At 39.4% G+C, this 20219-nt stretch overlaps 1 protein-coding gene and 1 long non-coding RNA gene across 7 annotated transcripts in view; one reads left to right on the forward strand and one right to left on the reverse strand.

The window, feature by feature from the left end:
* ikzf2 (IKAROS family zinc finger 2) overlaps positions 1 to 3911 on the forward strand; it is a 30342-nt gene extending 26431 nt beyond the window's left edge. For all 6 annotated transcript variants that reach the window (XM_051905747.1, XM_051905748.1, XM_051905746.1 and 3 more), the window contains one exon: positions 171 to 3911. In XM_051905747.1, coding sequence (XP_051761707.1) covers positions 171 to 898 — 728 coding nt within the window. In that variant the 3' untranslated portion in view covers positions 899 to 3911. The remainder of the gene's footprint in view (positions 1 to 170) is intronic.
* Positions 1068 to 16886, reverse strand: LOC127518726 (uncharacterized). The gene is made up of 2 exons (XR_007931626.1): positions 16823 to 16886; positions 1068 to 12074 (listed from the first exon to the last, which is right to left on the reverse strand). It is a non-coding gene; the product is annotated as an uncharacterized LOC127518726 (long non-coding RNA).
* Positions 16887 to 20219: the final 3333 nt, after the last annotated feature.

Consider the following 20219-nt stretch of genomic DNA (forward strand, 5'->3'; position numbering starts at 1 on the left):
TTAAATTTTCTCACTTCAGTCTCCAAACGGGGCTTTCCATCATTAACGCAATGAAAACATAGTAGCAGATTTTTAAATGCACCTTTTACAGTAAATTGTGAGGTTTTTATTATAATGGAAAGTACTTTGAGGCTATTTTTAATGCATCTTTTATTGAATTGTCTATTAAGGTGAGAAAATGGTTCGATACTCGTACCCTGAGCTGAACTATGAGATGGGCCTGAAGTATGAAAAGGAAGCTGAGTTGATGCAGGCCCAAATGATGGACCATGCCATTAGCAATGCAATCAACTACCTGGGCTCTGACTCCTTAAGGCCTGTGGTCCATCACCCATCCCTCTCCATGGCCGAAGTGGTACCTATGGTGAACCCGCTATTCCATCCGGTGTACCCGCTCGGCCCGCGCATGGACCGGCCCAGCAGTCGCGAGGCTCCTCCACTGCCCCACCCAAACCCAGAGTTCCCGCACCCAACCAATGGCGCGATTTCCTTGGTCAGGCCCAAGAATCCTCAATTGGCCCGAGACGGGTCGCCGTGCAACAGCGGACAGGATTCGGCCGATTCGGCACGGAGCAGCCCTCGGGACAAGCTCAGCGCTGCCGGGCCCAGGTCGAGATCCAGCCCGGGGTTTGGCCGGGCAGAGGAAGGCAGGGCGATCGACACCAGCCGCATCACCGCGAGGGACGGCGTCCGTGTCTTCAGCCGCGAGGGCCAGGAGCTGAGAGTGTTCCAGTGCGAGCACTGCCGCGTTCTGTTCCTGGACCACGTCATGTACACCATCCACATGGGTTGCCATGGTTACAGAGACCCGCTGGAGTGCAACATCTGCGGCCACTGCAGCAAAGATCGCTACGAGTTCTCCTCGCACATCGTTCGCGGAGAACACACCTTTCGTTAGCACTCTTGCAGTCAGTTTACTGCAGACGGCATGAGTTCACTGCCGAAGCATTACGTGAGCACCAATCGGCAGATATATGAAGGTTTGGGTCCAATAGAAATGTTTTCATTTTGGAGCTGTTTGAAGATTTTTTGTTCTGGGTGAGGGGATGAGAAGTTTATGTTGTGAATGTTTTGTTTCGTTTTCTTTTCTTTTTTTTTTTTTTTTGTACTGAACCTTCCAGCAGAGCAGCTATGTGTTATCTAAAGTTGTGAAGTTCTTTCTCTTTTTTTGTCATCTTTATTACCTCGATGCATGCTGTCATTCCTGTTTCATGGACCTCAATCAATATTACAGGTGAACCAAGCAACCAGAGGACCACTGGAGAACTAAACCGTTTAGTTTTGTGTACAAAAAAAGACTTTAATTCATAGCTTCATGCTGCTGTGGCTTCTTAGTGCCTTGCTGATGTTTTGAACCGCACAATTTTGCCTTTTACAGAGTGCTTTGTATCTTTTTAGCGTCTTTTCTCATCACTCGCTCCATTTCGATGAAGTTCCCGGGGCGTGTGGACCGAAGATTCGGTTCTCGTGCTAATTTCCTGTTCCTCGTGTCGGTGCTATGCTAGTTTCACAAACGCAGTTCTGTAGTTGGCACAAAGTCTTTCGGACACATTACAATGAAGTGTTGATGACAATCCCCTCGTGTCTCATATATTTTAGCGGGAGACCGAAATATTTTTGCCATGCTAAGGACAGATGAGTTTTCCGCGCTGTGTTTTGCTGCTGTTGCACACTTACTATCATCTCTTGCGTTCTTATGCACTTCGCTGAAAACAGCACTGCGACATGCCTTGATAAACCTGTTTTTGCACTATTAGCTTGAGGCCTTGGGCAAAAATATGCTATTTCCATGCTATTGATAAACGGAACAAAGGTCGTTGTGTAGTTTAGCTAGTCCCAGTGCAGTAGTTTGTCATCTCTGATTCAGCAGGGAACAAGTCTGCACCTATTTTAAGTATAGACATTAACAACAGGTCTTTAACAACAGGGTTGCCATACTTTTGATTGAAATCTGTGAATTTCACTCAGCCTTTCAGACCAAATGCCTCATTATTGATGCCTCATTAAATCAAACTCCTCTGACTGTCTTCAGTGTTACAGCACAAACTCTTTAGATCAGTAAAGTGTTTAGATTTTTTCTTTTCAATCCACAGATGTTGTCTTTTTTAGCCCACACATGGACCTACGTATTTGTTACTGAGCTTTGTAAGAGCTTAAATATGCACTTACATGTGCTGCATATGCATTTTTCGTTCGACTCTAGTTAGCTAATGCATTTTACCATTTTTGGACATGGAGAGATAAATAAATAACCAATGTGCAGTTAAAATCTGCCTGATAATGGAAAATTGTAGATCTTTAAAATCAAACAACGACTTTTATAGATGCTAGAAGATTGCTGTCGAGATTTCATCGCTAACCCGGACTGCACGAGAGCTTTACAAGATAAAATGCGGTTTATAAATCAGACAATGTTCCCCCCCCAACTAAAATTTCCCATGCTTGGTGCAGAGAACTTTTCTCAATATTTTCAGGGCATTAAAATCAGCCGTAAAAATTTAGACTATTTGTTTTAATGTTCACAGTAGTTTATTTTCCCTTCCTGTTTCTCTTCCCTTTTTATTTTCTCTTTCTTTCACACTCTTTTTTTCTGTTCGATGTTGTTGAATATTTACATGAAGCATTCTGTAGCACAAACATAAATCCAGCTTCAATCAACACATACGGCTCAACTTGTACAACTGCAGCCTTCACAACGTTCAGAACCTCCCTTGCACATTTGTTGGGCTTTTATGTCAGTGCTAAAAGAGCCTTACATCACTATCGGACTTTGTTGTACCTATTGTTTTAAAGCTTTGCTTTTGTCTTCTCTGCTTTGAGGAAAACTCCAAAAAACTGTGAATATGCCCTTTAAACGTTATGAGGAAAAAGACTTAAAAGGCAACCAAGAGCACTGATAGAAATGCATTCATATTGTTTGAATGTCATTTTATTGTTCTTTTTAAAAAAAAATAGCTTTGCCTTTTTTTACACCTCCAAAAAATGACACAAATCGCACACACATACCGCCTCTTAAATCCTGAAACATTTTGAAGAATTTTATTTGTTCTTGTGAAGCATGAATATCTTTATGCATTTTAGATGCTTTTTTTTTTTGTTTTGTTTTGTTTTTTGAGGCATGAAATTGATTGTGCTCCACAATTCCAGGGCATTTTATAAAATGATTATCAAAGCTTATTGTATATGTATTTGTTTAGTTTCAAAAAAGGAACAAGGTGAAGGAAACATTGATGTAAGACTATGTTTACAACCGAATGAACAAGAGCACATGAACAAAACGTGTTCTTACGATGAGTCCACACTTTTGGGAGTGGAGAGTACTTGAACTTACATGAAAGGCACTCTAGAGTCAGGTTTCACTTTTTACCTTAAAGTGTATGGGACTGCTATTTTCTCATCTGTGTAAATATATATTTTTTGTGAGAGAAAGGTGTTTTTTTAACTGTTCTTATTCACTGTGGACCACCTTACAAACAGTAAAACAAGGGTTTGCAGTGTATTTTTATATAAGTAAATAAATGTATGAATTATATACAGTATATTTTGGTAAAAATGTTGAAAGGGGTTATCTTTTGCTGTGTGTCGGTTCGCTTCTTTGGGTTTTCTCAGGTACAGTGTTGTCAAAAATCTTCTTAAATGCATTTGTATGGAACTGTAGGAGAGATATGAATTAATATTGAATTTAATACTATTTGACTTAAAATACAAGGTCAAATATCCAAATAAATATATATAAATATATATTTTTATTTTTAAAGAAAGAAATCTAATAAGTAAAACCAAGGTTTACTGATGTAAACTGTTTCTAAGGTTGACTTTTGTAACCTTGGCATCTTTAAGGAAAGTGTGTCGTTCTATGTTGGTTTTTAAAGCATGGGCTTTTCTGCATTAAATACTGTCATCATATGAAACTGTTGCTGTCTGTTCCCCTCCTTTCCTCCTCACTTTTGACACAGAGCTGTTGTGTGGTGTTTATATTGTTGCTTTGTGTGAATCTTTCGATCTTGTATACTGAGAATAGATATGTGGTCTCATATAGAATGAGGCCCCCCCTTTTTTTAAGGACTTGTGGTTTTAGTCAAAGACCATCTCTTTTGTTTCCGCTGTCCTTCTCCAGTTTGCAAATATGCAGAGTGAGAGCATATGTCAGACCAAGAAACACATGCAGTGTTACAGGAACAAGCCAGAGACTGATACTGCTATTACCGGGTGATGAAGTGGCCGGAAGAATAAGAAAATCAAGTGTTTTTTTCTTTTCTTTTCTTTTATTTATTTATTTATTTTTTAACATGAGTTTGGTCGGAGTGTCATTAGTAATTTATAGAAGCTTGTTTCCGCCAAGCAATAAAAAAAAAAATAATAATAATAATTGCGACTTTTTATCTCACAATTCTGACTTTTCTTAAAATTGCGAGCTTATATCTCACAATTCTCATAATTGTAAGATGTAAACTCACAATTGCAAGTTATAAAGCCTAATTTTGAGGAATTGCGAGTTTATATCTCAATTCTGACATTGACTCGCAATTGCATGTTATAAAGTCAGAATTGCAAAATATAAACTCGCAATTCTAAGAAAAAAGTATGAATTGCGAGATCGCAATTGCAAGAAAAAAAAGTGAATTGTGAGAGAAAAAGTCGCTATTACCTTTTTTTTTTATTCCATGGCGAAAACAAGCATCCATAGTAATTACTTTATTTTGCATGAATAATTTTCATGTAATATACACTGCCATTAGAAACGTTTTTTTGCAAGGACGCAGTAAATGGATCAAAAGTGACAGTAAAGCCATTTATAATGTATCTCACAAAAGATTTCTATTTCTGATAAAATGTTATTTTGAACTTTCTATTGATCAGACAATCCTGAAAAAAAGTTTTGTTGCTGTTTTCAACATTAAAATGTTTATTGAGCATCAAATCATCATATTAGAATGATTTGTGAAGGATCATGTGACACTGAAGACTCATGGCGTTCAGCTGTGCCACCACAGGAATAAATTGCATTTTAAAATAGATTAAATATATTATTATTAAATTGTAATAATATTTAATGATATCAATGTTCTACTGTTTTTTGATAAAATAAATGCAGCCTTGGTGAGCATAAGAGACTTCTTTCAAAAACATTAAAAAATCCTAGCGACCCCAAACTTTTGAATGGTAGTGTATATGTGTGTTTGTATTTCTATTGAATCCTTGTGTTCAATTAAATAACATACAAAATTAAATAATTTAAGTAATAGAAGTCTGTACAGCAAGTTATTTTTACAATTTGTCTGTGATCCAGTGGATACTCACGGGGTTTTTACGGTCCCTCGGAAGGGGACCAACCCTTCTTCTTTCAACCCTCTTCTGGCATCGGCCCCAAAAAGCAGACCTTAAAAAACTTTCAAATGCGGTACCTGCGGTGAATACTAGGTGCCTCTCTATGCGACCGGCTTCAAAATTACACTATCAGACTGAGGTGCGAAAATCGACAAGTCGAAGAAGTAATCCAAAGGAGTTTGCTACAGTGGTTCGGCCTACCTTACCAACTACTCAACTACTCCAACTAATGATGCCCAAGAAAACATGTGCAAAACAGATCGAGGCTGACCTCAAAAACCAAAGTCTTAGCCTTCCTGATGCCAACGTTTCAAAATTATATCTTTATCTCAAATTAATCATAAGTGTGATCATAATAGATCTATTGGAAATTAGTTTGATTAAAGGTACAGAAGTTTGCAAGGTGTTTTAGATTGTGCATTTATGTATGGATAATTAGTGTTGTCATTTTTACTGATTAATTTTTAACTCAATATTTAAAAGTTATTATAAACCAGATACTTCTGGTCCTGCATGCTGATTGGTCGATGCTTCAGTTGTGCTAAAATGCCCAATAGCAGAAGGATGCCAAATTTACTTGAAATAAAGTTTTAAAAAAAACTTATCCCTAATTATTTTTTATTATGACCATTTTATAAAAGCAACAAGGCCCTCAAGTCTGTTTGTAATGTCTAACCATGTTCTTTTAAACTTAATTGAACACTTTCTTTTGAACCTTATTGATTACATTTTATTGCTATACTTTACCTCCCTTTAAAAACTTTAATCTTTCAAAGCTTTCTGACTGACAAAAGTTTGACTGACAGGTAAAGGCAGGTATTATCTGCCTGCAAGCGTCTGCTGGAGCAGGATGTTTAAATGTTTTATCTGGACACAGACATGCGATCCTGTTTATTTTACACTGAATGTGTTCTGAGAAGCCCTTGAGGGACCTCTAACAGCACTGAACCAGCCGGGGCTCCACCAGCATTGCAAAAAAGACACGTCTTGTCACAGTCTGTGACCTTTGCTTTGGCTCGTGTGTTTCTTAGGTGATGCGCCAAATGCCAGGAGGCGGTGGGTACCTCCTTGTCTGTGGCTTTCTATGCAGCAACATTGGCATCCCCTCTACCTCTCAAAGTCCACATGCATCAAAGTCCTGGCCCTGTTCGTGTGCCCACAATGTCAAAGCCCCTCTGAGATGCGTGCATTTGCAGAGAGATGGCAGAGATAAGTTTGCGTTGAAGGGGCTGTGTTGGTTAAGACATGATTGCAACAGAATATCTCTAAACCTCTACTCAGCCCTCCCTATTGTTTTGGGGTTTTGTCAGTTTGCTACTGTCTCTCTCTCTCTCTCTCTCTCTCTCTCTCTCTCTCTCTCTCTCTTTGTGAAAGGTTGTTGGCCTGATCTTGTCTGAACATGACTCATATCCTTAACGGTGGAGGTGAGCTTTATCTCTTCAACTGTCTTTTTGCTTAGCTTTGATTTTAGGAGTGCTGCCAATGCACCGGCTCATACAGGCCAATAATCTTTTAAAGACATAGCATAGCATGAGAGATCTCTGTGTATGAATCTGGAAGGTATCAGAGTATTAATTTGGTTTTATAATGTTTTTATATACTAAAAAAAGACAAACTTCACTTCCATGGACTGTTAGGGCCAGTGTTAGGGAAGCTCCTGCTTCACAAGCTAATCTTTTAGCTTGTTAGCTAAAAGCTACAAACAAGAAGCTAACAACTTTGAAGCTGCCTATGAGGACAATATATTTTTAAATGTATAAATATCAGATTCAATTATTTTGTAGTTTAATCAGAGCCACATTTGTGAAAAAAAAAAGAACAATTAGGGCAACAGCATTGGACAGATACATTTACCCAATGCAGCTAAAGAAAAGCTAGAATACACCTTTATATAACTGAATGAAAAACATAGTGATGAACAGCAGTATTTAACAAAATATTTTAATATAAAATAGAAGATGCCAAGTAAATCGGTTCATTTACACAAATCTTCCGAACGAATCGATTCACTAGAATTAAACAGATTTTACAGTGGTATATAAGAGACAAGCCTCCTGGGAAGAAGAAGAAAAGAAAAGAAAAGAAAAAACCCAGCTAAAATTAAACTTTGCTGGTTGGTTGGTCTTAGCTGATTTAAGCTGGTCTCCCAACCTGAGCAAGCTGGTGTTCAGCTGGTTGGTTAGTTAGTCTGTCAGCCTAACCAGCTAAAGAAGTTGTCAAAACTCCTCTAAAAGTAGCCTGCTAAACCAGGCTAGAAGACCAGCTCAGGCTGGTTTTAGCTGTTTGTTTCAGCAGGGAAAAATAAAAAAAATGTAAAGCCCAATAAGAATAGAATATCCCAATAAAAGAACCAAACAGGACACATGCACTATTGTCAGTGGAACATTTTCTGGGTATCATCACAGTTCACTCTCCATCCAGATGCAGTGTCGTGATACCTCCACTCTGTGACTTATTAAAAAGCTACCAGCTGAAACAAACAGCAAAAACCAGCTTAAGGTGGTTGGCTGGTCTTAGCTGGTTTAGCAGGCTGGTTTTAGAGGGGCTTTGACTACTTCTTTAGCTGGTCAGCTTGACCAACTTAAACCAGGTACACCTAGTTTAAACCAGCTAAGATAAGCCAACCAACATAGGCTGGTTTCAGCAGCATTATCTGTGCTATAAAACGGTGCAAACACAGTAAACTTGTGACATAATAGCAATGTAGTATTTTGTCACATGAAAATGCTAATGGTTGGAAGAAGTAGATTGTTAGTGGAAAACGTCTAGGTTGAAAGAGGGAACGGAGTCGTTAATGTCAGTGACTGACGAATTGACGAACCCTTGCCTGTGAGCCCAATCACCTTCGAGTGATAACAGAACAAGCCAATGCATATTGGCGAGCGAGATTCGCAACGTGAATTAATGTCAGTAACTGACGAATTGGGATCCCTTCCCTTCCAGCATCCCGAGTAATCCGCCTCGTTCCCCGCAACCCCTGGGGTGGAAGAAAGGACAGGGCTTAACGCAGAGAATGTCAACCACTGATGTTCCATTTAACCTACCCTTTACAATCTGGAAAGGAATGCTGCGGAGACCACATCCTACTTGTAGGGTGGTACCATGTGGAAAATACTCATATGGACGGACAAGGGGCAGTGCTACATATGGAAGATCTCTGTGGTAGATACCGCTTATGCAGGGGTGAAGTCAATACCGTTACAGAGATGGCAGAGTAGACTCTGCTGAGGGAAAGACACGGGCTCACCAACAGGTAAGCATTACCGTGGAATACACATATGTGGTCACCCAGAGGGGGGAACCACAACATATGGGCATCTAGTCTAGTACAGGGACTGACCAACCAGGCATTACATGTAAGTACTAGACCTGCCGTCAAATGCCTCCGCCGCATCTGACTGCTGAGGTTGCTGGAGGAACTCCCCAGGGTTCATCAGCCAGGGAACTCACCTGAAGAGCAGAATAGGCACTCGTACCCGTCCCGAGAGGGGAATGACGCAGCAAGTGAGATGCCGAGCCATTCTTCCCGCACATTTCCTGTTTGTACACAACACTCGGGAAGATGCCGGCTCTACTCAGAAATTGTAGAATCTCGCAAATGTGTTAGGTGTTGCCCAGCCCACCTACAGGAGTGAAGACAGGAGCGTAGACCACCTTGACGGTTGATGTACGCAATGGTCGATGTGTTGTCCGTACGGATCAGCAAATGTTTGCCCAGCAGCGATGGTAAAAACCGGCACAGGGCAAGTTGTACTGCTAGCAACTCAAAGCAATTGATATGCCACTGCAGGCGAGGTCCTGTCCAGGAGCCCGCTGCTGCTTGCCCATTGCATACAGCACCCCAGCCCATGCTGGATGCATCTGTTAACACAAGAACATGCCTGGACACTTGTTCTAGGGGCACTCCTGCCCGTAGAAAAGCAAGGTCCAACCACGGGCTGAACGTGGTTGGACCTTGCCTTACTGTGACAGATCGGAATGATTTCCACGGTGCCATGCCCATCTCGGGACTTGGTCATGAAGCCAGCGCTAAAGCAGTCTAATATGAAGCAATGCAAGTGGCATGACCGCTGATGCGGATGCCATATGCCCCAGCAGCCTCTGAAACAATTTCAATCGAACCGCCGTCCTGCCTCAGAACAAATTCAAGCAGTTCAGCACTGACTGGGCACACTCATTCGTGAGATGCGCTGTCATGTTGATCTAGTCCAACTCCATACCTAGAAAAGATATTCTTTGCACAGGGAAGAGTTTGCTCTTTTCCCAGTTGATCTAAAGCCCCAAATGGCTGAGGTGTCTGAGGTATAGGAGTCCTATCTTAGGGACCTCCACGTACCCTTTGGTCATCCAACTATGCTCCAAATGAGATGCTGGGTCCTCCCTTGAGAAGGACCAGCGACCCCAGCCGGAAGCTCCACAGCCTGCAATAGAAAAGAGGAATGGGAGGGCCATGGGGACTCATCCAGTGGATGCGCTCCGACCATAATCTCTTTAGGTCACCCTGTTTATCCACCAAAGTGGTCCTCTGCTGTACAGAAGAACCAGATCGGGGGATAGCAGAGGGGACTCCACCTCTTTCGAGGTATCTTAGTCTCGACCTCAACATTGCGATGGTCATCTTCATGCAGTGAGTCCATGACTCATCCACAAACGCTCAGCATGCTTACGGCACAGACATGTGAGGCAATGATCATGGCTGTCAGAGAGGGCCAGGAAACGACAGCATCCAGAAAAATTTTAGGAAAATCTGCTCTTTGATGTTGAAACAGCCGCTGCACTCTGAACGTGCACACTCAGCACTTGCGACCTCCGCTGTAACGCGCCGTCACACCAACACATGACAGGAACAGAAACCCTCTTGTTCTGATACTCAGGAATGATGATTGTAGAGCAGAGAAAGAAACATCAGCTCGGCTCCGAAGCAAAAACTTAATGCGAGTATTTGCACGCTGCCTTATATACCCGGAAGCAGAGGTGCGGCTCACGTTGCGAATCTCACTCACCAATGTGCATTGGCTTGTTCTATTACCACTGGAAAAGTGTTTGGGCTCTCAGGCAAGATCAATTTGTCAGTCGCTGACGTTAATGTTGAACGTGACTTACTGAAAGGGAACTATGCTGTTTTTAAAATAGCTTGAGCTACTGCCTTTTGAAAATGTAGGTAAAAGTTCACCCACAAATGAAAATTCTGTTATCATTTAGGCCTGCTCACCCTCATGTTCCAAACCTGTATGACTTTCTTTCCTCTGTGAAACAGAAAAGAAAATATTTTGAAGAATATTGGAAACCAAGTTGTTTGTTGACAATTGAGTTATATTGTATGGACAAAAGCACTCAAAATATATTATTTTATATTCCACAGAAAAACGAAAGAAAGTTACAGGTTTGGGACAACATAAAGGTGAATAAATGATGACAGAACATTAATTTTTGAGTGAACTAATTAGTAGCATTGCTTCAGCACTAACATTGGTTAGTGATGAAGTCTGTCAGTACATTAACAAGTGGGGATGTTCATGTCTCACATTTTATCTGTGTAAAATCTTAGGGAAGCTGCAGACCAGAATCCACCACAGTGTGAAGGGGAGCTAAAACTGATGTGTGACTTGTGCCATAAAATGCTTTTGGCCTTTAGCCCTCATGTTGTGGCAAATGTACAATGAGCCCTCAGCTAGGTGTGACCTTACTCTGTGGCATTTTGTTGCTTCCTTATTTCAATATTCTCACACATCTCGAGCGTCAGAATGGAAAGAACTGTATAACTTACATGTAAGTTGCAGTATTAATTTGCCATGCATAGATTTTGATGAGTTTTAATGATTTTTGAATGAATTGTTCTAAATATGTATTATAAATATATACCACCATTCAAAAGTCTGGGGAGGAAAAAGCCTTGTTGAGCATAAGAGATTACTTTCAAAAACATTAAAAAAAAAACCCCAAAAAAACATACCAACCCCATACTGTAGTGTATATGGTAGTGTATATATCAGAGTAACAAGCAACAAGTTAGTGTCGTTTGTCAGAGATTAACTCATTTTTCAGTTTATAAATGGATGTCACTCATTACCTGAAACTTCCAGCAGAATTCAATGGAACATTATTTATATTTTGGAACATTCAACCTCCTTTTATGCTTCCCTCTTCTCTCTAATGATCAGAACCAATCAGACGAGTCAGCTTTATGAGGGCTCCAGTGAAGCAAGCTAATTTTTGGACGATTAGTGTTGTGTTGTGTTGGTAAGAACTGATCACCATGACCCAGAAATATCTTCAGGATTGTTGTGCAATCATCACAGGTGACTCCTATTCCAGTTTTTCCAGCCCAGTAGTGTGGGGGTTGTCTTAGTTGGCCTTTGTGCCATCCATTGCACTGGAGAACACACCCTATTAAAAATGCATGCCTTTATAAGACGCCTCCACAGTCAGAGGCCATGGATTTAGCGTGTGCTATGACAGAACATCCGAAAAATGTACGGAGCTCAAATCTTAAGTGTCACGGTGTCTATTTGCTAGAAAGAGAGTTATGAAAATGATGTGGGAAAAACAGAACAATTGTCATGCTGTATTTAGCACTGGGAGTGTCAGGAGAATCCAGCTCCACTGGTGTGGGCGGTTTGCTGCCACTGTCATGGAGTTCCAACAGCCAGTATCCTTTCTTACAAAGCCTCAGGAAAGCAAGGCCAGTATCTTAAGTGCCTGAAGCTACTGTTGAAATCCAACACAGACTCATGGGAGGTGAATATCTGTGAGAGAGGAAAAATATATGCTGTCAACATTGTGCCTGAAGCCACTTTCATGAAAACTAAAAAAAAAAAAAAAAGTTTGGGTGTGATCTGCTTAGTTTTGATTAAAAAATAATTCACCAAGAAAGTAAGCATTTTATCATTGTTTTCATGTCCAATATTTGTTGGTCATTTATACTGTGACACTGCTGGTTACCCAGCATGCTTTGCGGCCGGGAACAAATTAGAGTTATTTGCTAAGACTACAAAAGTGTGTGAAATGGTTTTAGGGCGTTATTCATAGCTTATTGTAGGTTTACATTTCACTGTCATATCACATGTTGTGTACCATTGTTGAGCTGTATAGTCCCAGAGTGCCAGTCTATCGGTTGATTGTTTTAAAAGGATGATTCATATAAAAATAAAAGTTCTGTCATCATTTATGTTGTCTTGGGTATTTCATGTGAATGGCTTTTCTCTGTGAAACACAAAAATGGCTGTTTTGAAGACCACTGGACCCTGTTGAATTTCATTGTGTAAATGAAAATAAAAACAAACAAAAAATTACACTAAAACTGAATTCAATTTGTGTGTGTGTGTGTTGTATTCTATAAATCATTGACATGGTTAACAACAAACGGCACTGGTTCTTGCATGTCGTGTAACCAATCAAAAAAAAAAAAAAAAAATTTGAAAATACATCAAATTTGCGAGAGCTAAAAGTAAAAAAATATCAGAGGAAAACAACTTAAATTGTTGTCTGTTCCCCACACAAAGCTACTGTATTGGTATTGGAGTGGTATGGACCTACAGAGCACCTAACGAGAAATGGTGAATGGAAAAAAAATTCAAGGCTTTTGCATTACCTCAAGAAACTTTGCACTTGCTCGCAAACCGCTTGCATGATCTATCAAAAGCAAAGTTTTTCAGGGGAAAGCAATACTTTTGCGATAGAACGCAAAGGTTTTGAGAGTGAATGCAAAGTTTCTTGGAGGAATGCAAAATTTCTGTGAGAGAACGATAAAGTTTTGAGAGTGAATACAAAGTTTCTTGGTGGAAGCTATATTTTTGTGAGAGAACGATAAAGTTTTGAGAGTGAATGCTAAGTTTTCTCGGGGAACACAATACTTTTTGCAAGATGGTGCAAACGTTTTGAGAGAGAATGCAAAGTTTCTTTGGGAAATGCGATACTTCTGCAAGAGAATGCAAAAGTTTTGAGAGTGAATGCAAAGTTTCCTTGGGGAATGCGATACTTCTGCAAGAGAACGCAAAAGTTTTGAGAGTGAATGCAAAGTTTTTTGGGGAAATGCAATGCTTTTGAGAGAGCATGCAAAAATTTTAAGAGTAAAAGCAAAGTTTGTCAGGGGAATGCAAGATTTTTGGAGGAATGCAATATTTCTGTGAGAGAATGCAAATGTGTTCAGAGAGAATGCAAACTTTCTTTGGGGAATGCTATATTTTTGTGAGAAAGTTTTGAGAGCAAATGCAAAGTTTCTTGGGGGAACGCAATATTTTTTTGAGTAAACTCAAAAGATTTGAGAGTGAATGCAAAGTTTCTTGGGGGAATGCAATATTTTTGTGAGAGAACGATAAAGTTTTGAGAGTGAATGCAAAGTTTCTTGGGGGAACGCAATATTTGTGTGAGAGAACGATAAAGATTTGAGAGTGAATGCAAAGTTTCTTGGGGGAAACGCAATATTTTTTTGAGTAAACTCAAAAGATTTGAGAGAATACAAAGTTTCTTGGGGGAATGCAATATTTTTTTGAGTAAACTCATAAGATTTGAGAGTGAATGCAAAGTTTCTTGGGGGAACGCAATATTTTTTTAAGTAAACTCAAAAGATTTGAGAGTGAATGCAAAGTTTCTAGGCAGAACACAATATTTTTGTGTGAGAACGATAAAGTTTTGAGAGTGAATGCAAAGTTTCTTGGGGGAATGCAATATTTTTGTGAGACAACGGAAATGTTTTGAGAGAGAAGGCAAAGTTTTTTTGGGGAATGCTATATTTTTGCGAGAGAAAGTTTTGAGAGCAAATGCAAAGTTTCTTGGCAGAACGCAATATTTTTGTGAGTAAACTCAAAAGATTTGAGAGCGAATGCAAAGTTTCTTGGCAGAGCGCAATATTTTTTGAGAGAACGATAAAGTTTTGAGAGTGAATGCAAAGTTTCTTGGGCAACCCAATATTTTTGTGAGTGAACACAAAAGATTTGAGAGTTAATGCAAAGTTTCTTGGCAGAACACAATATTTTTGTGAGAGAACGATAAAGTTTTGAGAGTGAATGCAAAGTTTCTTGGGGGAATGCAATATTTTTGTGAGTGAACAAAAGATTTGAGAGTGAATGCAAAGTTTCTTGGCAGAACGTAATATTTTTGTGAGAGAATGATAAAGTTTTGAGAGCGAATGCAAAGTTTCTCATTGCCATTGTGGGAACACAATGGCAAAAGTTATAAATAATAGTTAGTTAATAGTGAGGATTGGACCCTAATCTAAAGTGTGAACCTTTTGCAGGAAAATGCAAAAGCATTGAAATACAATTTTGCCTTATTTCTTTCCCAATCATCGTGTCCCTTTAGGGTCTCCGTATGTGCACTTTCATGAGATTTTATGGTGATTTTTGTCTTTTTTGAAGCTTGGCAGTTTTAAGTACCATCTACTTTCTTTGTATGGAAAACAGGAGCTCAGACCTTCTGCCTAAGATCTCCTTTTGTGTTTCAACATCAGTGTTGCATGCAGCATATTAAGGGTAAGTAAATGCTTTTTATTGCTCAGTCCAAAATTTTACTGGATCCTACATGGGCACTTCAGAGAGTACTGGGGCTGAATTCTCACAATTTTCCAAAATAGTCATTGCCTGACCCTCTCTACCTTATAATATCACAATTTTGCCTAGTTACAGGGATGCTACACCTCCATCTTGGTTTGTCTGAAGGGGCTGAGGAGTGCTATTTCCTGTGCTGAGCGTGAAAGAAAGAAAAAGAAGAAGAAAAAAGAACAGAGAAAGAGGGAGAGAGAAAGAGACTGCTGCAAAGGCCTCTGGGTATTGGTTTGTGGTTATGCAGTCGGAGAGCTAGGTTCACAATCTAAAGCGAGAGGAGGAAGGAGGAGCGGGAGGGGGGCTTCCACTTTCCTTCCTACCGCTCACCAAATTCATACAGCCACTGCCAAGGGGGAAACTCCCAAAGCGGGACCCATTTAGGGCAAAACAGCCCAAAAACACACAAAAATATGATCACCGAACCCTTAAGCTTGCAAAGAACTTTGCACTCGCTCGAGGAGGGAACAAACTTTAACGACATGGGCAGAAAACCGAGGGTTGTGTGTTTGCACCTGTGTGGAGCCCGGTTGAAAGGAGATGTGTGGAAAGAGACATCTGTGGAGAGGTGGAGGAAAGTGAGAGAAGGCTGGAGGGAGTTGTATGTGTGGGGAGAGAGAGGCAGATAACTGGAGGAAAACTGTGAAACAGTGGTTTGATAAAAATGGGTGCACAGCTGTCAATAGCTGAAGTGAAAACAGGAAACAAATGAAGATGACATCTCCCAACACATCTGACAACCCCATGATGACATTCAGAAGGTATTTTAGGATGCAAGAAGGGGAGAGAATTCTTGGCTGGATGCTGTGAAGCACAAGTTTTGACCTCTGTCCGATCGCACAGACCCCCGGCGCGCGATATCATGGCATGCCCTCCTCGCGGGTATGAGGCACACATTAGGCCTCAGAATCTGAGTGTTAGCAACTTGCTCGCTCTGTTCACACTCTCACATCCTGAGCAGGCGTTTGAGCGTTGCGGACTGAAAAGGTCAGTGGAACGTAACCACAGAGGAGCTGAAGGAGCCGGTTGTGACAACCAAAGGCCTAACACTGGTCTCACATCTATGTATGGAGTGTGGTGTCACTTACTCAGCAAACCCTTATCGCAAAGATGTCCCTGACACTGTGGAAGCATTTCCTTGTCAACATAACAGAAAAGAAAAGTTTAATTTAATTGATATTTTATTTTATTTAATATTACATTTTAAAATTTGTTAAATAAAAAATGTAATTACATTTACAAAATAAGTAATGAAAAATAACAGTGTAGAAGCATTTCCAGAAGCATGTCAACATAACATAAAATGAAGTTACATTTAAAATTATTTATTTAAAATTAAATATTAAATTAAATAAGCAATATTAAAATAAAATAACAGTGTAGATGCATTTCCAGAAAAAAGTATATATATATATATTTAAAAAAATTATCATGTATTTTAGCTTTTATAGCTGCCCTTTGCCTAGATAAAACACTCTTCTCTCAAACCAGTTCAGATCATTTAGTGTTATTTTAGTATTATTGAGGCACTATTCCTATTATAGTTTTTGTTTTGAATTTGTTATATATATATATATATATATATTCCACATTTCATTTTAATTTTAGTTTAAAGTTTTACTAATTTTTTTTTTTATAAATAGAATTTTTTAGTTATTTTTGTACATCAAGGTAAACTAAATGAAAATGAGAAATGTTTCTTTGGCAATAGCTAAAATAAAATATATTTTATTGTATTTTATTTATTAAAAATCATATGTAGGCACAATTTATTTTATTTTCAAGCATTTAGGCTATTCATATTTATATTCAAGCGTTCTGCTTTAAAAGCCTTCAGACCAAATGTTTTTTAGATCACGAGAAACAAATTTAGTAAAATTCCAACCTTTTGGTTCTGCAGTTCTTTGATTACATCACGTCTAGCCCACATAAACGTATGGTATGACAAATTTCACCTCTTTCATTTGGCATTGTGCCTTCTTCTCCAAAATGTCACAGAGACCACTGTTTCTCCACTGTACTGTAATGAGTAGGAAGACTCATGGTAGTAACTGTCTGTGGATAAAGTACTTTGTGTGGGCTGGTATTGGTTGTCTGTGAATGGCACGATCAGTGAGAGGTTAAGGCAGGTCAGATGTGAGACACTTCTCACTCCGGCACACACAGATTGGGTGGAGCATTATTTTAAAGCTATTGTTTCTGCCCTGACAGGAGGATCCAGATCTCAGATCCAGAGTTATACTGTCAGCAGTGCATCATGGGTTTTCCCTAATGTCTGGCAAAAGATGGATAGCATGTTTAAAGGAGATCCCATATTTACTTACTATGATTCTGTAGAAATAATAATAAAGATGGCGCTAATGATACTTGATCTGACTTGGTACTGGCAGACGGATAGAGCAACCAACACTCACACATAAGGCCTACACAAACACACCACCACCTACTAGAGGCCTTGCATTGCAAACCCATCAGGTGAAAACAATATTGGTAGCCTAACAATTAACATTATTAATGTTAATAATTTAATTAATATGAATAAAAACATCTGACAACATCTCTATTTATATTAGACATGCAGTGTGTATATAAATGTGCTATATAAAAGGTATATAGGCTATATAAAAGGTATATAAAAAGGTCTTTTGTGTGATGACCAGAAAGAATCGGTGAATCGTTTTACCAGATTCATTGAAAGGAACCGTCCGAACGAACCGGTGCTCAACAATAACGTAGTAGTACATATAAGGAAGACAAGCGAATCACAATCCAGTATGTAAATAATGTTAGAAAGAAGACCAATTACAATGTAGTTTGGGAATATAGAGTGCTTCAGGGATGACGTGTTTTTGTAGGCCAACCTGGAAGTTAGCGGCGCATGGGTTCCTTCGATCGAAAGCCTATGCATTTTTCCCATAGACTTTTGGAAAATCGCAAAAAATAAGCTCTGTTTAACAAAGGGTTATGACACTTACATGTTTTGTCTATCAAGATAATCTTTACAAGTTAACACAACATTTATACATTTTGAAGCCTAAATAAAGTCGTCAAAAGCTAACAGTAGGCTATAAACGGACTACAGCACACCATGGTCGCGGATCAACGTCACCACCACCAAGCTTCCTCAAACTTTATTTAAAAAACAACTTTATATAAAAACATGCTCGCTGATTATGATCTGCGCTGTGTATGAATAGTTATCCACTTTTTCATGAGAAATGCTGTCCAAATATCCTGTTTGTCATGATGACGTCTAAAGTCCCCGCCAAAGGAAGTAGTCCGTTTTAGCAATTTGTTAGCAACCACCGTTTTTAAGACACAATAAAGGTTTAAAAAGTCACAAGCGGGTTATAACTGGTGTGTTTTATGTCATAGATCAAAACATGAAAATATTTAGAGGTTTTGTTAACCACAGACCTTATTTCAAGCGATTTAGCAAAAACCCATTCAAAAAACCCATTGGAACCGGAAGTCCTAAAATGCTAACTTGCTTCCGGGTTTTGCCTACAAAAACACGTCATCCCTGAGGTACTCTATTCCGATGGATGGATTCTATCCTTTCATTTTTTTTTCTGAGAAGTGTGGCGTTTACAAAATGTAACAAAGCACATCTTGCTGAAGGTTTTTAAAAAAGTAAATCAAGCAGTTTGGCTGAATTAATTTCAGACGTTTAAGTCCTTTTGTTGACTTATTGCACATATTGCAGATAGTAACCGAATCGAATTGACCCTTCGCCAGGAGCTTGATTGACAGGCGATCTAACCAATCATAACGCCGAATCTGCTGTTATGTCCGACGAAGCAGTCAGGGGACAAGTCGGTGGACTTGAACTTGAAAAAATTGTGTACTCACGTCTTTCCGCGGTTGAAACAACATTCCTTATGATAATCAGTCATGTTTATTTAATGCTATAAATTAACTAGAAGGAAGAAATGATCGGTTCCCGAGCCGCTTGAACTGAGGCACTACAGCGATCTGTCATGACACATTAAAGAGCCACAAAACGGTATTTATTATTTAAACTTCTCTAAAAATTAGCCTACAATATTTGAAATTTGAGACTTTGTTTCATATCAAATGTAACCTGCTCTGTCTTGTCTGTCGACGCGTTGTCAGTGTCCTTATGAGAACATGTGTGGTGTGAGATCGCCATGGCTTGTCGGGCATAGCAACAGTAACTAAAGGGGGCGGGTCTTTGCGAACGGTCAGTTCACTTGAGTGTTAAACTTAATGGCATCAAATTCATGTGTCGGTGTTGAATAGCATGGCTCATTTCCCGTATCTGCTGTCGAATATGACATTGAGTTCACACAGGGCCGTTTCTGACATGTTGTAAATTGATTTTCCAGTTTACTTTCGATAGAGACTTGGTTGACCCTCTCTTTCCCACTAGCACTGCAACTAATAAAAACAAAACCTCACTCCGTGTCATAGAAACAGCCCCGAGTTCACAAATAATGACAATAATAATAATAAAAAGAAAGACAACCGTTGATTTGTGGTGAACATACAGTATGAAGGCTGTGGTTTTTTTGTGCTGTTTAGTTCCTAACTCATACCGTTTCTTCTGTATGAGTATGTTTCTCTCTGTGGCTATGGGCCTTTCATCACAACAGAAGTAGGTTGAATAATTAGGAAATTGTGTAGAGTCTGGATGCTGCTGGAGGTTAAGTGGTGGGAGTAACTTAAGTGTGCGATAGTGGAAAGTCTTAGTGTACAGAAACAAACTGACACTTGTGCATGGACAAAAACACTCCTGCACACACATGTAAAAGTGCACGTGCATGCAGGATTGCAAACACATACCAATACATATCAGGCTGATTCAGTTTGTATATACAGACGCATATGAGCATTCACACATGATGAGCTGGTGTTAACACTAACCCCCCTCTCTATCTGCACAGAAATAGTGATAGCTGTTAATGTGAACCATCGTGTCCATACACCCCGAACCACTCGAGACCGCAGGACTGCACTCTTGTCTTTTTATAGAGACTCAGAGCGGGTTTCTCAGCCCTTTTATCTATGAGAAAAAAGATATGTGCATGGCCTCTCAGTGGCCCGCTTTACCTTAACGACAAAGATAACTGGGGTAATTATGTAACAAGTTGGAACTGAACTTTCAGTGTTTACTTGTCCCTGTGTCTCTTTCATTGTACCATTTTTATGTCCGACTTAAAAATACAATGGTGAACGGCATGACTACAAATGCAGTTTTCATACCAGCTGAAGCCATATCTAAAACACCCAGTTTACCCAAGACTGATGCTGCCTCCAAGTGGCAGAGGTTTTTTTTTTTTTTTTTTTTTTTTGCTCTTCTGTTAAATTTTAGTCTGTTTTTTTCCACTC

Source organism: Ctenopharyngodon idella, chromosome 9 (genome assembly GCF_019924925.1).
Source record: "Ctenopharyngodon idella isolate HZGC_01 chromosome 9, HZGC01, whole genome shotgun sequence".
Taxonomy (NCBI): domain Eukaryota; kingdom Metazoa; phylum Chordata; class Actinopteri; order Cypriniformes; family Xenocyprididae; genus Ctenopharyngodon; species Ctenopharyngodon idella.